The sequence below is a fragment of the Apus apus genome, chromosome 1 (assembly GCF_020740795.1).
Source record: "Apus apus isolate bApuApu2 chromosome 1, bApuApu2.pri.cur, whole genome shotgun sequence".
In the NCBI taxonomy this organism is placed as follows: domain Eukaryota; kingdom Metazoa; phylum Chordata; class Aves; order Apodiformes; family Apodidae; genus Apus; species Apus apus.
The window spans coordinates 70,802,260-70,820,242 of NC_067282.1; the positions used below are offsets into that span (position 1 = coordinate 70,802,260).

Consider the following 17,983-nt stretch of genomic DNA (forward strand, 5'->3'; position numbering starts at 1 on the left):
TAGTCTACATTCATACATTTATGCAGGAAGCTGTTACATCTGCTTTACTCTGCCGAGCTCAGTACTCTGAAGTAATGAGCATTCAAATACACATCAGAGAGATCAATAGGACCACTGATGTTCACTTCACACCTATCAAAAAGCCAAAATTGGTCTCTTCTGTCCTGTATCCACTCCATAACCAGATTGAAAAAAAATTTTTGAATGTCTGCACTTTAGAAGTCACATTAGGAGATAGAATGTGAGACAATCAAGAGAGACAAGGCACCTGTCCTGGCTTAAGGTGTCTAGCAAACACCACCAGCAGTGAAACGAGATTGTCTTGTCCAGACAAGCCAAGAGTTCCCTGTATGTCAGCCTGTATCTGTCCAGTTGCCCTGCTTGTCCTCCACAAGCATGAAATTTTATTTGCACTAAATCAAAACTATGCACAGCCAGGCAGAAAACAAGCATTTTTTATTAGATGGAATTAGTTGACAAGTATTTCTGTTCTGTGTTCAAAAAGCTAGATATATTCAGAGGTACAGGGAACATGGAAATTGCTGGTACCTAGCTAGCAAGCAAGCTAGGCCCATTGATATCCCCAGGTTAAGTTTCTGAAGGACCCTAAGCCCCCAAAAAGTTACTAAGTACCTCCTGAACACCTGGTAGCTTCCAGTGAAAGCAAAAGCTGAAATTAAGAACTGTTACACCACCTTCGAGATCAAAGCTCCACAAGGGAGGAACAGTGAATTCCTCCACAAAAAAGCCCTTGCTGTTGTAGCAATGATAAGGTATACAATTGACAAAAATCTATTCACAAAGAGGGGAACTTGAAAGACAGTTTTTAAACCACCAACCTACTGATACCAAACACAGTCAAGATAGTCACAAACAATGGTTTTCAGACCCAAATATAATAGTATATCTCTATCTAAAGCTTTTTGCCTCAAGACTTTAATTCTCTGCTTGATACATCCTCTTTCCTGCCCTGATATTGAAGGGTATAAAAAATAGCAATCCCTAACTCTTCCCATAATTTCCTTGGTTTTTGAAAAACATGTTAGAACAACCAAAGTATTAACATCTGGATTAGTAACAGCAAAATTTAGTTGCTCCCTTGAAGAAAACAAGACCTACCTCTCACCTTCAAACACAGTACCCTTCAGTGGACTAGAAGTTAGGGCCTAACTTGTTCTGCAGTACCTCTTAAAACTAGGGATTAGATGTTATTAAATAACTTCCAAGAGAAATCACAGCAAAACCACTAAATTTAATTTAAATTAGCACCTCCCATGAGTTACCTGTCTATGGCAGGTCTTTAAGAAAACACTGTGCAGCTCTCCTATGCAGTACAGCAACAAAGAGGATGCACACATCTTTCAACTTTTTCCTAAAAACCAGCTGTCTTCAAAAGCAGCCTAAAACACCTATTCAGGTAAAGTGATAGAACTTGCACCTCTTAGTATATTCTCCTCCTCAGGAGCATTACAGCTTTATTCCACAGTCAGAGATAATCGTGCAGGGTTGCTGCACAAGTTGGCAAACCCAGTGACACATGTGAATCAAGATGGGTTCTAGGCTGTTTCTGATAAGCTGAAACTCTTCCTGAATTAAAAAATAAAGCTTTAAAGACAAGTTAAATACAAGTTCTCTACTACCCATTTCCACACTGGTCTCAATATCCAGTTTTAAGCAACTGAAGGGATCTTGTACTTCACAGTACCTTATGTCACAGAAAGTGTAGTTGCCAAAAACTGGCGTGCTCAAGAAACAGTAGTGTAAAAATAGGGCCTCAAGTAAAGAGACCAGCAATCGAATACTAGCAGCTTCATCTCTCTTAACTACCCACAATTAGCCTCTGCAGATAAACATCAAGAGTCACAGAAGAAAGGTTTGAAATATTGGTCTTTGAAGCCAGAGCAGATACAGATTTTCGCAAGATGTTCTGAGGACAGCCCCTGCTGACAGGAGAATTAGCAGCAACATACTCCCTCAAAATGCAAAGAAATATCATCAGCAGCCTCATATTTCCACAAGATTGAGCCTTCCGAGTTGAATTTGTTTCCTTGCCCCACCCCTGAATGGTGAACAATGCTCTTCCACGTTTTGTTGAAATCAAGCTCTATGCAAAGGGTACTAACACCCTTTTGCATTCAAAATCCCAAAAGCATGAAATAATGAAGAGTTACATCCCACCGAGGACATGGTGCTGCTTGCTTATGTAGGCAAGACAATATCACTCCCTACACATTCCAGTGTTTACTGCACATAAAGTTAGATTAAGACAGAACCACCATTGTATTTACATTCAGGAAAATTTAATTAAAATAAACTTTAAAGGTGAATCAGTTAAAACTTCCAACAGAATTTAGTTGGACAGCTGAATTCAGAAGGATCTCAGTTGAACTGAATTCCCTTTGAAAGCGTATGATCCACTCAAGAAACCCGAGATTCATTACCCACAAGCAAATCCATGCAGACAAGCCAGTAGGACAAGTTGCCATAAGCTCAGTGCTCCACCAGGAAGGGACCTTCTGCTACCACCTGCACACAGCACTTTGCATTTGCGCAAAGTACAGACTGTTCTCACTAGCAAGGCAGACCCTTTCCAAGAGATACCCATCAGGTGAGCTCCAAGAGTCCTTGCACTGTTTATCCTTCCTGTTAATTGATGGCCTTTGCGCTGCCACAGGAATTGCTCAATGAGTACACCGACTGTTAGGCCTCCAAAGCTCCAGGCAACCCTCAACTTGCTCTAGTTTTCCTGTGTCTCATACTACTTTCTTGTCCTACTAGACCTGTTAGTCCTATGTGAAAGTAGATAACCTTTATGCCTGTTACACACAGTTACAGAAGCAGAGCCTATCAGGAAATCTATTATCAGCAGTCCACGTCCTTTTTCGCCCTTTCTGTTGATTTTTCAGAAGAAAAAAAAAAACAAAACACAGAAGTATGCCTTGTACTAAGTTCTTGACTATTTGCTCTGGCTCTTCAAATGCTGACTCAAATCACCTACTGTGGTTTCCAGCACACGAGGGAAAGAGCATTTCTACTTCACATGCTCTCATGCTGCTGCTTTTTTCAGTTATCTAAATGACAAGTGGATAGTGTTAATAACCTTAGTGTACCCAAGGAAGTCCCAGGTCTCAGACAGACAATTTTAGTACAGTTTATCGGATGTTGCACTAACAGAAGAATCTAACCTAGAAATAATAAAGCCCTACTTATAAAAAGCTGCTAATATCATTGCCTCAACTAAAAATCAGCAGCTCTTACCACCTTCAAATTTTGTAATTCAGAATTGCTCACTATTTATAAAGTATGCCAAAATGGCTGATTAACTTGGTGGCCTTCTATGATGGGGTTACAGCACAGGTGAATAAGGGAAAAACAACTGATGGCATCCACCTGGACTTGTGCAAAGCATATGACACTGCCCTGCATGACATCCCTGTCTATAAATCATGGACTTGTTGGATGGACCATTTGGTGGATAAGGAATTGGCTGAATGGTCACACTGAAAGAGCTGGTGCCAATGGCTCAAAGTTCAAGTGGAGTTCAGTGATGAGTGATGTTCCTAAGTGGTGGGTATGGGGACTGACACTGTTTAACATCTTTGTCAGCCACAAGGATGGTGGGACTGAGCGCACCCTCAGCAAGCTGGCCAACACCACCAAGCTGTGTGGTGCGGTCAACACAATGGAGGGAAGAGATGCCATACAGAGGGACCTTGACAGGCTTGAGAGGTAGGCCTGTGAAAGCACATGAAGTTCAACAAGGCCAAGTGCAAGGTCCTACACTTTGATCAGGGCAGTCCCAAGCACAAATGCAGGCTTGGCAAAGAATGGATTGAGTGCAGCCCTGAGAAAGACTTGGGAGTGAGTGTTGGTTGATGAGGAGCTCACCATCAGCCAGCAACGTGTGCTTGCAGGCAAGAAAGCCAACTGTGTCCTGGGCTATGTGTAAAGAAGCGTGGCCAGCAGGTCAAGGGAGGTGATTTTCCCCTTCTACTCTGCTTTTGTGAGACCTCACCTGGAGTACTGTGTCCAGTTCTGACGTCCCCAACATTAGAAGGACGTGGAGATGTTGGAGTGAGTCCAGCGGATAGCCACGAAGGTGATCAGCGTGCTGGAGCACCTCACCTATGAGGACAGGCTGATGTAGTTGGGGTTATTCAGCCTGAAGGCTCTGGGGAGACCTTATAGCTGCCTTTCGGTGCCTGAAGGGGGCCTAGATGAAAGCTGGGGATGGACTACTTATAAGGGCATGTAGTGATAGGACACAGGGAAGTGGTTTTAAACTGAACGAGGATAGATTTAGAATAGCTATTAGGAATAAGTTATTTTTTCTTAAGCGTTAAGACACCAGAACAGGTTGCCCAGGGAAGCTGTGGCTGCCCCTTCCCTGGAAGTGTTCATGGCCAGGTTGGAGGGGGCTTGGAGCAACCTGATTTAGTGGGAGATGCCCCTCCCTGCCCATGGCAATGGGGGTAGAACTAGATGACCTTTGAGGTCCCTCCCAAACAAAACCTGTAAGTATTTATCCTTATTTTTAGGAAATCTGCAGAAATATATTCTCACCTCAGAACTCTGCCTCTACATCCTGTTGCTCCCAGTCAGACTTTACCTGAAATGTGCTCACACAGCTGCTTAAGGTCAGAAAGCAAAACAAGCACATAAGAAGTGATTTTTCCTACCATTCCTTAAGCCTATGCACTAAATTTTGGAGAAGCAAACTTGAAGTGCTCAATTCCACGCTTGTGCACTTAATACTAATTCCCATGTTAGTCAGCAACACATCTTTTTGAAGTTTCCTCTCTTATTTATCAGTAAAACCAAGCTTTTCCACTAAGGCATCTTACTGGATTTACACAGGCAACACTCACTAGGAACTTAAAGAAAATAAAAAAGAAAAAAAAGGAAAAAATTCCTTCTCTGTACACTGAGGAGGCAGTGACAGTAATGTGACTGGTGAACACCTCAGCTGGAAGCTCAAGCAGAATTCTGCATGCCCTGTAACAATACACAGGTAAGTTGCACTCTCCGCTTCATGGTCTAAGTTGCATGTAATAAATTATTTCATATATAATCAATCAACATGTTTGCACTGTTATACTCAACTGGAATAAATGAGATGCCTGCTTTCAAGGCCAAAAAAATTGGTACAACCTTTATAACTCCTGTGTCTGGTGACATTAAATTAAGGTGAATGCACAAAGGCTGGCAAACTCAGTCCAATAAGCTGATCCTCAGACAAATCTTTAAACGAAGAAACAGAAGCAGATGCATCTTTAAAAGACACCAAGTCAGATATTCTGCCTTCACCCTCATTTGATAAAATTTAGAGGGGGGAACAAGATGGGAAATACACTATAGCTCACTGAGCAAGAGTGCTTTTTCAATTTAAGAAAGTAAATAATCAAAATTAGATCCAGCTGTTCTTTTACATATGCATTGTTATGCTTTCAGTGATTCAGACTGGATGTTTGTATTTTGACTAGTTAGCTCAGGAATAAACAGGCTAATCACCATGGCTGGGCTTTCAAAGGAACATCACAAATGAAGAGGTGAAATGAGCACATTTGTTGGGCCTGTAACAATTAGAGCAGGCTTCAAATTCTAAAATAACTACCGATTATAGATGTATATAGTCTGGGTATTTGCATCATGACACATACAGGAGCCCTGATTACTCATCCCAGTTCACTGTATCAGGCACTACACCAACAAAAATCCATCCTGAAGAAAGCTGACTGCATCCTATTTTAAAGTTTCATAGCATATATTTAAAAATATGATAAATACCACACCCCACATCTCACCCTAAAGAAGCAAAACTTTGGCCTCAAATAAACTCATATGCAGTTTTTACTTCCCACAGTAGATCTTACAAGAGTCAAGGTTATTCAACAAAACCCCACTGTCTCCATCATCCTTAGTCTTGGACACCATATGGTGTCCTGAATTTCACTGCATAACGCAGATAAAAAATATGAGGGAATGACCCAAGTGGGACCTAAACAGAAAACAAACTTTATTCAAAGAACTGCAATGTAAAATATCAGAAAGTCATTCCTCGTATTGTGTAGGCTAAAAATAAGCCTGTTCGCCACTCATGTCTCACCTCCTCAGTCATCCCAGGGACCAGGAAGTATCCAAGTCACAGGAAAAACCAGCAGTGTTGCTAATTCTAGAGTATGTCTGACAATCTGAAGTGCCTCTGTCTCTGCACTACAGATGCTGGACAAAACCTTTAAAGTAGCTTCCTTTCATGATTTTCACATGTCTTGGTACCACTTTTCAGAGCAGCAGTGGACAGCGTGTACATGAATAAATTATCATTTATATGGCTCTTGAAGCTTTGAAAAATTCCCAGAAGGAACATAGAGTTGGTTCTAAAATGTCAGGTCTACTTGAGAAAACAAAGTGGCAATAAAAAATTATTCCCATTTCCTTAAACCTTCCTCATTTTATTTGCTGAATTTGAGTTACCCTTCTTTAAGGAAGAGCTGGGAATAAAAAAAAGCAGCTAGTTTGCAAAGTTTTAAATGAAGCCAAAAAGGCTGAACTACAAGGCAGTGCTGGAGGACAAAGCACTACCTTGGTGACACAAGAACAAAAAAAATTATCTGTCCCTCACTCTTTCCTCTAGGAAGCCTCTGTTGAGCAGCAAGTGAATCTCTTCTGTCTTTCCCATGTCTGCATTTTATCAGTTATTCCTTCTTTTCCTTCAGCTGTACAGTTACCACAGCAGAATATTTGTATAAACAACAAATACTGAGTTCAAAAAGGACAAACATTTTGACACCACCTGACACAGCAGCCAAATATTTTGAAGATAAAAATCTGTGTTCACTGGCAAAAACTGAGGCCAATTTATTTGATGACATATTCCAATCATCCTTTAAGAAGGGCATGTTGCACCAAAGATAATTTAACCAAGTAAGAATGAAGTAAGCAAGTGAGAGCCACAGGTATGTAATTTTGCTAGATGTAAAAAGTGTTTATGCTAAATCTTCTGTAGCCACGTAATTTCATGCTGTGGGACTTCTAAAAGAGAATACACACAACAGTACAAGGAAAAGCCTTAAAGTAACTGCATGCACCAAACATCCAAGTAGTCTCAAAAGCCCTGTTTTTTATCTCAACCAGCATCAGCTAATCTTCTGTTTATACCCTACACAATACTTTCCTCTCTAACTGGGAGACTGGTGTAGAAGGTTCCCACTGGGCCATAATTTCCATTCAACATCTGCTTTAATATCCAAGCTCTATACAGCAGCTGTGTTACCTAGTTCAGGAGCATGAAACGTGCCTGCTCTCTGCCCATTCTTCTTACACAGAAGTGCCAGATTAAAAATAAATAAATAAAAAAATATAATAATAATAATAACAATAACAACAATAATAATAATTTTTTATCTATCTATCTATCTATCTATCTATCTATCTTAGAATTTACCTACTACCTCACACAGCAGTGTATCACCGAGCTTTAGAAGGACTTCAGGAATTTTACTGTGACTTTTCCCTTTTCAAATTACTAAGTTCAGGCTGCATTCACAACATAAAAGAGCAGCGCTGGATTTTTCACTTCTGACAGACTGTGCACTTAGAAAGGTTACTCTATTGCCACACTAAGGGGGTACCAGTGGCAGCCATTAAATACTTTGTTTTTAAATAAGGAGAAAAGCAAAATATGCTCCACCAGCCTATAATCCAGTCTCAGAGATATATATCCAACGTGATGGATATATTCTTAGGCAAAGATAAACAACATTCATGGTAATGCTCCAGAAAGGCTATCACAGATCTTTCCATAAAACACCACATCTTCACTTTTCACAACTGCTTTTGAACACCAAGAATGTGAAAAGTCAGCTTTGACCTTGGTTACACAGACGTACAAATACATGCCATGAACAAAGCTCCCTCTAAGCAGAACGTGTGATGCTGAAGTAAAGCTTCAATTTACAAATGCGAAAAAGAGGTTTTCCCTAATGCATGCAGAGTTGCAGACTTTCTGTGCCAGTCCTTCTCAGGCACTTAAACAGCAACACTGGAAACTCAAAGTAAATAGGCTTTGAAAAATGGGATTTAATGTGCCAGGATCAGGAATCCTGCAGCATCTTCAACTATACTCACACAGTTAGTGTATGCGGTCAGTACATGGCAGAGTTATAGCTATCTATGTGTTTTAAACTACACATTTCCATGCATTGATATGTATGGAATTCTTTTAAACTGTAGTTTTCACTCTGAATGCCATGACTTCAGAATAGCATCCCTACAATATTATCTTTTAACCTCTATGTCTCAAAGCAGTCTTCAGCTTAATTTACGAATATATACATATTTTTCATTGAATACATATATATACACATATAAAATATGTATTTCACAAACATCAAATATATGTACTCACTTCCTTTAGTAGGTGTGAGAGACAACAGGAAATAAACCAAATAATTATTACAACAGCTATACAAATTATATGGATCAGTGGGGCAAAACACTTTTTATAAATTTAATGTATCTCAAGGCTCTTTTTGTCAGTCAGTAGGTACATACAGGACCGACAGGTTTCACTTTAGTCTCAAGTTATGCTGTAGAAGTGGATGAGAAGAAAGAAAGTTGACTACAAACGGCTATTTTGTTTTAAAATACTATCTTTGGTCCTAGTCTAAAGAGTATCACAGGAAAACTCAGGGAAATAGGAAAGCTCAAAATCCAAAACACATAAACCACTTGGAGCTGCAGCATTTACCTACACAAACAGCTCATGCTAGCATCCATGGGGTAAAGGGGAAATCAAGGGCTCTTTCGACACCTCCCTTTTCAGAGAACACACGTATATGACAGAGATTTCCCCACAGTCATGTGGGTTTCCACATGGCAACATGTGGAAACAGTTCTACATGCACAGGCAGCCACATCTGCAGATGATGAACACTTCCTCCTCTTCCCCATCATCTTCCTACAGCTAGATGATGCTGCACTTTCTGGGCAGCAATTTTCTGTCCAACTCCCCAGCTTAGGAAGAAAACTTAAATCAATACCCTGCATTGAAACTCCAATTCACCTTCACGTGCCAAACTGAAGATTGATTTTGCATTAACACCTATTATGCATCCAATTGATTTGTCGGAGTAGAAAGCATCTGTAGAAAAGTCATAACACAATCATAGATAATTTTATTATATAGACTCTAGCATAATACAAAGTGAAGAAGATGCTTCTTAGCCCTCCTCAATCCCTTCTAGGCCACATAAGTATGGTCAGGGTGGTTTCAAGATGACAGAATCAACAGTACACTCCTTAATTCAAAGGCTGCCAAAAGCAAGAGTACAAACAGATCTTTGGTTTGCTAGCAAAACTCAATGTTTGAAAAAAAATGGAAAAATGGCATGAAATACAAGGTTGTGAGTGAGAATTCAGATACCTACCCAGTCTCTTTGATGTGCTGTAAACAGAGAGGCACTACAACTGCAATTACAGCCAAATAACAGAACTGACTCAGGTAAGATAGCTTTCAGGTGGCAGACAGACCAAAAGGGCTATAAGAAATGCTACGATCTTGGTAAACATCTCTGATAATCTGGACAAACTAAGATGGACCAGAGCTACAAATCTGGCCTGAGTTTACAAGAGTTAAAGCATAGACTTGAACAAACTCTGGAACTGAACACAGCCCTCCAGCTCTTTAGAAGATGTAAAAATATCCTGAACAATTGCCTAGGCATCTCCCATTCTGCAAATCATATCTGATAGCCCCAGCCTTTCAGAGGGACTGCACTGCCTCAGATGGGGATAGGTAGGACCAGAGGGATAGTTTTGAAAAGGCTTTGAGTCAAGCTCAATTATCTTCCTTCTGACAGTTCTATAAAAGTTTATAATGATTGCTAATGCCCGTGGAAAATATTTTCAGCCTTCCTTCCCCGCTTGTGATACAAGCACAAGCCAACACATTGAAGTAGTCAGAAGACAGATCTGTTGTTCTGGGTGTACTTTGTAGCTATTTAATGATAAAATTAAGGCACCCTTTTAAAAGCACCACCTCCATAATGGTCTTATGAATAGTGATTCACTATTCCTCAGATCTTCAAAGTAGCTAAGATGTGCAAGTCCTCAAAGACTTTCATAATAAAGGTGCTTAAATGTTATTATTTCTCACTGCCAAGCCCTTCCTTTGTGACTTTTTAATCCTATGGGTCCTTCCAGCTCAACTGTTAAGTCCTTGAAGATAAGCTAGGGTAAATAAAAAATAAATTATTCTGAAAGAAAGCCTGAAAGATTAATGTTTGAATATTCAACAATTCTTAGATAGAGATACAAGGTGCTCAGCTAGCTGACACAGAGATTAAATTAATGAGTGCAGTCTAGTTCTGTAGAAACCTGTGCAGATTATAAGAGGTCACAGAGAAAGATGATAATGAATACAGCAGAGCAGGTCCAACCTCTACACTGTATTAAAGACTTAAAACACTGACTTAAGATGAAGACAGTGTTCTTCCTAAAGCTCTGCAATAACTTCCAATTCCTTCTTAGAAAGGGGTAAAGAGTACTTCACTCAGAGACTGTGCTTTAAAGGGTCCACGGCTCAGGCACACAGACGAAGCCAGAGTTCTATATGGTATCTCAAGTTTCAGCAGTAACTATGGCTTCTCTTCAACTAGTAAGATTCTTGTGGCAAAGCTACAGTACATAGGAATAGGAATCTGGAAGATGGCTTCACTAAAACATTAAAAAGCAATATAACTTCTTGCATCCTGTCTGAACCTGACAAAGTGAGACCAAACCTGCACTGAAGAGACCTTTTCCTTTAAAGCTTTCTGGCTGGGATCCCCAACACAGATCAAGAGATGTGCTATCAGATTACCAGGTACATCTCTCCTCAAAACAATTCAGCTACAGTAACAGTGACCTTAGTAGACTGAAGCCCCCTGAAAAAGCAGCCTTTTTCCATATAATTCTATTATCTGCTGTAGCTCAAATGGTGAAGGCTAACCAAGAGCCAAGAAATAAGCCAGGTTAGGTTGGCCAAGAGTGGAACTAATTCAACCCCATTTGAAGTTGAACTCTCACAGTGGTGTCTTAACCACTCAGATTCTGAGAGCAAAACACATCTCATTAGTCAACATGTTTACGCTTTCTGCACATGCCTATTTACAGAATGGCACCTTCAACCACAAGCAGAGAGACACAACCCATCAAAAAATCGTGTCAACTTTAGATTGTTGAATGCTTTCAATAGAATAGTCTCTTGAGAAGTTAACAGAACTCAGGGTTGTAAACACCTAGTGATTTTTCAACAGGAATTCTTCCTTGTGGTTTTATATTTTTCACACGAGCTGCTACAATCCAAGTTGCTGTAATGAAGGTAACACAAACAGTGGATACAGGCTACTTGGAAAAAAGATGGTTTTATACTTAGCAGCTTGATATATTTGAGGCAAGGAACTCAAGGAAAGCTGTTGCTCTTTCAGAAGCATTTCAAACAGCTCACAGAAGTACACTAGAACCTCAACACACTCTTATTTTTTCATTGAGTTTTAAGGCTCAGATTAACACTGAGATTTTAAACATTAAAAAAACCCAAAATTACATTACCTAAATTCCTCATGTTTAATACTGAGGTCTAGCTTAATGAAGGCAGAACAACTCTAAGCCAAAATTAAGCATAAGTGTATTTTATTTATTCCCCTCAGCCATTTGTCTCTCTTCTCTAGTGTACCAATAGCATTGCTCTATGTTACACTGAACTATAGACATACTTCACTTTAAAACCCAGAGGACTTCAGAGACCCTGTTTAAAACACAGCCATGCAGGAAGTGCACTGCCAAGCAGAAGAACCACTGAACTGCAATAAAGGAGTAGAAAGAAGTAGGAGCATTGTGAACTATTGCTACCAAAGGAACTGTAATATTCAACTCTTCAACAAAGATTTTACACTCACTTCATTCTGGCATAGACTAATGCTGTTTGGACTTCAGTGGTGGCTGCTGAGAAACTTGTCATAGTAATGGAAAAAGAAAAAAGAAGAAAGACAACCCCCCACTGTTAATTCCAGCTTTCAAGCTACCTTCAGACCTGGATGAAAGTAACTCAACTTCCTGACAAAGATCTAAGAATTGGCAACTGTGGTGCATTTTCCACATCTTCACAATAAACTCCCTCCACATTCACAAAACGCAAAAGGAGCCTAGAAGTTACACTCTCTTGGGACTTCCTGAAATTTCTGAATCATGCCCTTTAAGCTTGGAGACTTCCTGCTAGCTTTTCTAAACAAAAAAAAAAAAAAAAAAAAGCTTTTAAGAGCTAAATCACAACAAAGGAATAGGACTGTGTCTACCAAGATAAATCAGGATATAGAAATAAGCAGGCACCAGCGTGAAGCAAACAGCTGAAAATCTTGATGATGATCTACACTTAAGGAAGCAACTTCCATCCCTTACTTCCTCTTGCTGCTTCTCCACCAAGGGGACTAGTGCAGACAGGTGTTTCTGAAGTGTTCCCTTTCTGCCCTCAGAAGTTGATACAGTTGATCTAAATCAAAGCAGCTACAGACACCTTTGGCTGTCTATGATAGGGTTTTCCTTATCACTCTTGAAGTAGGGGTATACATGAATGAGAGGAAAGAAGTAGCAGATTTCTTAAGGAACTCCACTCACCAGTGCTTGGATCTGGACCCAGGCAGCTGGGCAGGCATGGCAACAGCTCAGCACTCTGAACAGAGGAGCTCATCCATTCTTACGCAGCACTCAACCTCTACAGCCAACAGGCATTCCAAAGTTCCCTGTGTAACTGGCAAAGTATCTGCTCCGGCATTTACAACCTAGATCAGACATTCCCAAAGAGTAGCATACCCTGAAGTAATTGTATGCTGTTCTTGATATAAGATACATGCCTCTACCTTCCAAATCCATCCAGGCAAAGGCTTTCATCCCGCCTGCAGGAATTTACACGTCCTGCCAACGGAACATACGCTTCCAGATCAGAATGTGAAAAGAAAGGGAGGACTAAACTGATGGATGATGGGAAAAACTAGGGAGCCAAGACCCAAGGTAGATGATACTGTACAGTTGGGACACAAGTTTGGAATAAAAAAATAAAAAAAAAATCTTTAAATGGGTACTACCACTGATGTGACTCATGCAAATTATGAAGTTTAAAAAAGTATTTTAAAATCAATACTATCTCTCTGTAAATGTACACATGCACTTATCATTAATTCTACGTATGCTAGGGTTATTAAAGCCTCCAAGTACTGGATGTTTTCAATTTACATCTCTTCATATGTGGACAATCATAGAATCATTTAGGTTGGAAAAGACCCTTAAGGCCATCAAGTCCAACCATAAAGCTAACACTGCCAAGTCCACTGGCAAGCCATGCCCCTAAGCACCATACCGAAGCATCTTTTAAATACCTCTAGGGATGGTGACACAACCACTTCCCTGGGTAGCCTGTTTCAGTGCCTGACAACCTTTTCAGTGAAGAAATTTCTTTGTATCCAATCTAAACCTACTCTGGCACAACTGGAGGCAAGAGACCAGCACCCACCTCACTACAACCTTCTTTCAGGTAGCTGTAGAGAACATTAGTTCACAGACCAAACTGAAAATATCCTACTTAGCGTTTTAGCTTTTTGTTGTGTTGTGGTTTTTTTCCTTAAACAAAAATAGAGCCCTTACTGAAAAGATGATAGGTTTTTTTCTAATCGCTTAAAGAAACAATCAAAACCAAAAAGATAAATGGTCAGATAATAAAACGCCACTTAGTCAACTACTGCAAGAAAAACAATCAGAGACCTAAATTTTATTCTAGATTACCAAAACAGACTTATTGAAAGAAAATTAAGATGTCAGTAACTACTAGTATCCGATAGGCAGGAAATAAAATACTCAGCCAAAATTTCATTTTGGCACCCTACACAACCCTTAAGTCATGAGACCAAATAAATCAATTTTTTTGGTTCAAAGCACTGGTCGACACCTGCAACGCATGACACGGTAAGGGAAATGTCTTGGCCTTACCCCTAAAACTATACAATAGGAAGAGATCAAAAAGCTCTTTTAAGCATTTGTTATTACTCTATCTCTTCCATTCCTCTAAAAAAATCCACTCTTGCATCACAGGCACACTTCCCTCATACTAATTACCTTCAACACATAATGCAGTCCAGAAATAACTCAGATGTAAGGACAATGTAAGTACTTTAAATGCCTTTCTCAAGTAGAAGTTCAACAATGCTGCCTGATTACACTAATTTAAATATATCTGTCCTTCTCCATTCTTCATCTAATGCACCTGTGACACGCTGATGCCTATGGTGATGACAGCATCAATTTCAAGACTCATGGAAAAGGGATACACCAGTTGCTTCAGAACACTTCAAAAGAATGATTTTGCTACCAATTCAGGACACAAATTACAAACGTGACCAGTTAAGCTAGCTGTGCGTGAATTCTTCTTAGAAAAATGAGAAAACTTAGGAGATTATAAAAACATCACCCTATCACCTTTAGAAGTATTTTTAAAACTGAGTATAAAGTAGTTAAAGTTTCAAATTGCTGATTTTCTGTAAATATGATTCAACTTCCTATTTTTTAAGCTCAGGGTTTTTTTATCTAGACCACACCAATAGCATTATCTGTGGCACCTTCTCTATGTACTGTCCTTCTGCTTTTATAGTTACGAAAGCTGTGGCCTTCAGATACTAAAGACCACACCACTGATTCTAGACACTAAAACAAATGCTTTTGCTATTGTTAAATGTTTGTGTAAGTTTAGCTGCAGGCCACTTGGCTATACGGGAAAGTAGTCAAGCACACCAAGTACCAAGCAGAGTACTAACAACAGTGCTGATGTTGCTGGTGGTCCTTAATTTTTGTTTGGTTTTAGTATCACCAGATAAAAACATAGCTTCTTGTTTAGAATGAAGAATAACTAGTCTAGTATTATAAATAAGATATAGAAGGGAAGTAATTCACCTTCAGTCCAAACTGCCCTGGGCTCAGTATTTTTTCATCTTCCTGCTCGTTCTGGGGCCTTGCTGAAGTACTCAAACACAGCCTTCTACTTTATAGATGCAACAACCAAGAGTAAAGTCATCACAACATCAAATCAGGATTTTTAGCTTCCTGTTTTGCACTAATCCAAAGAATCATAACAGTGACTCACAGATTTTCAAGTTAAACTATATCCCTTTATCATAAACCATCTGTTTAATCTTTAGCCTTGGAAACTTTCATATGCATCTGTCTGCTCCAATGAAAATAAATTTTTTAAAAATAAAAAACATTGCCATTAAAGACATGGAAAAATGAAAACATTAATGAAAAATATTCTGAACTTATGCATAGGCTCACCTTAAATCTTTTATCCTGCAGGACCTTCTTAATGGCCACAAGCTCTCCTGAATCACAGAGTTTGGCTTGATACACAACACCAAAAGATCCATTTCCAATCACCTTGGTGTCTGTGTAGCTAACTTCTTGCGGTCGGTCTGGACCTTGTCCAGGAGTTGCTACTACTGTAGTCACTTTGCTGCCATCTTTGTCTCCTAGAAAGCAAGAAACACACAAATAATCAAAATACCTGAATAAACATGATGACCAACAAAAATTAAATAGCAGAGGGTAAAGCAAATATTTAAATCAGTATGTGTACTTCAGTATTATAGAGTAAAATAAAAAACCCTCACAAACTGCAAAGAAAACAGCGTATTTTTTACTGAAATACATTAAGTGGTGACAATTTTTTGTTTAGATTATTGGTAAAATAAATATTCCATTTCCAGAAGCAAATAGCTCAGCAATAAAAATGCAATGCATGACCAAGACAAGTACTTATTTCTATATCTGATTAACCTAAGTGGTATTAAACAGTGTTGTTCATATTATCAAAATGAAGCACCTCCCCATATTTTCCTATAACTGAAGTAACCAAACTGTCAATATATCCTGCAGAGCAGCACTCTGTCATTTGCAGGTAAACATCTGGTCACAAAAGTCCTGCTCCTTCCTTCTTCCATGGACTTCCTTGCAAAGAAAGAAAGCACTCAGTGGGGCAGCAGGAGCAAAAGAAAGAAGGATGACAACAGCGCACAGTTAGCTCACATCTTGACATGAACCAGAACACAGAGATGTGCACTCAGGATGCAAGATCATGGTGGATGCTGCACAGGCCAAAGCCCTTTGGTGTAGATGCAGTGGCTGTGGATTTCAGCAGTCCACAGCCAACCACATGAGCACTCAGTAAAGTCCATCAAAAGACCAAGCCACTATTACCTACTCTTAGCACCACAGTTATAACCAACTGTGCTTCTTGTTCGAAGTCTGATTTTGTTTGTAACAGGATCATAATTATAGGTATATTACAAGCCCACACTGGGCATTTATTGCCCCTTCAATTATGATGGCTCAGGTTTCAGAACTGAATAAAGTTGCAAGAAAAAAACAGAAGAAATCCACTGTTTCACAGCAATCACTATGAAAATCTACAGGAACTTCACTCAAGAAATACTCATCACATCTACATATTAAAGAAAGTTTCCTTCTTCAGCTTCCCCAGAGACCCTCTTCCAGTCCTTCACTACTCATGCATTTAGACTTTCCTAATAGTAGCTCAGATCACATTTAGTGTAGTTTAAGCTAATTGCTCCTTGTTCCACTCCAAAAAGACAGAAAATAGTGCGGCTCCCCACTCCCCACAAATAAGACAGGGGCTACTGCAAAGAAAGTTACCATCAAGAAGCTGTTATTTCTCTTTGGTCAGCCTGTCCCCTCACTCCTAAAAATCTCTCAGGTACAGTACCCAAAACTAGACCCTTCAGAGGAAGCTTACCTCAGCCCTACCCAGTATGCTGGTGACTTCTCATATCCAACTTACAACACTCTTATTTGTACAGGCCAGCACAATGTTTGCAGCTTGTGCAATGCTGCAACCTGGTTGACTCATGGTAAGTTTGTGTATCAAACACTCTTCTGCAGAGCTGCTGCCTGTCTTCATCCACTTTCCACTTATACACCTGATTACTCTTATCAAAGCCTAATATTCTACATGTCCTGACTGAACCACATCCAAGGTTACTTAACCCTCTTTTGCCAACTTGTCACATCCTTCAAGCACAGTCACCACCAGAAAGAGATCCATTTCACAATGCTATGTTAAGTTTATCTAACAAATTTGTGTAAACCAGTGAATCCTTTGAAGACTGCTTAAAGACTCTGCAAAAACCCAAACATCTCATCCTAATTTTATCTTGAACTTCTTGTTATGCTCAAGCAAAATAACCAAACCATTTTGTATGCTTTTCAGGGGACTTCCAGTAGCCCATTGTTTTCCTGGGCTTCAAGAGAAAAATCAATTTGAAATTTTCAGTCAGGTAGTCACATCTACTAATACTTCTGTAAGATCCAGAAGAAAAGTAGATTGGCTTGGCATGATTACCTGTTACTTGTCTCCTATGTTACCTTTTAGGTCCTTACCAATTGTCTGCTTTTGTGTAGCCAACTGCTCCATGAAACAAATTAACAAATTAAAAATAAAGCACATTACTGAAAAGGGAGCCAATTACTTGCCAAGCAATACACAACATGTATAACACACTTCCCCTAAATATTCCAAAGAAGGTGAAATGTAGATTTAAACATTTGAAGACAAAAAGGAGAAACAACAGCAAAAAAAAAAATGGAAAGAGATTAATGTCTGCTCAGAGGGAGGAAGTGGAACACACATGGAAGCAGACTAGAGGTACATGGAAAATTCACCCTTCTCTTTGATTACCGTAAGAAATAAATGGAAGCAAGCCAGGAAAAGAAAGAACATTAAACCTCTTTTATAATAAACAAGCTGAAAGTGTAATTCTGGTAGAGGCCCTAAATTTTACTTGCCCAAATGCTCTATCATTAGCATTCTGCCTCAGCACATGTAAATAGGTGACGCCTGCTTTACTGCAACAATCCTCATTATTTAAAATGTAACCCCCTACTTCTC

General features: G+C 39.5%; 1 protein-coding gene across 2 annotated transcripts in view; it reads right to left on the reverse strand.

Moving 5' to 3' along the window:
* GSK3B (glycogen synthase kinase 3 beta) overlaps positions 1–17,983 on the reverse strand; it is a 153,717-nt gene that overhangs the window by 80,083 nt on the left and 55,651 nt on the right. For both annotated transcript variants that reach the window (XM_051615268.1, XM_051615257.1), the window contains exon 2: positions 15,355–15,548. In XM_051615268.1, the coding sequence (XP_051471228.1) occupies positions 15,355–15,548 (194 nt within the window). The remainder of the gene's footprint in view (positions 1–15,354; positions 15,549–17,983) is intronic.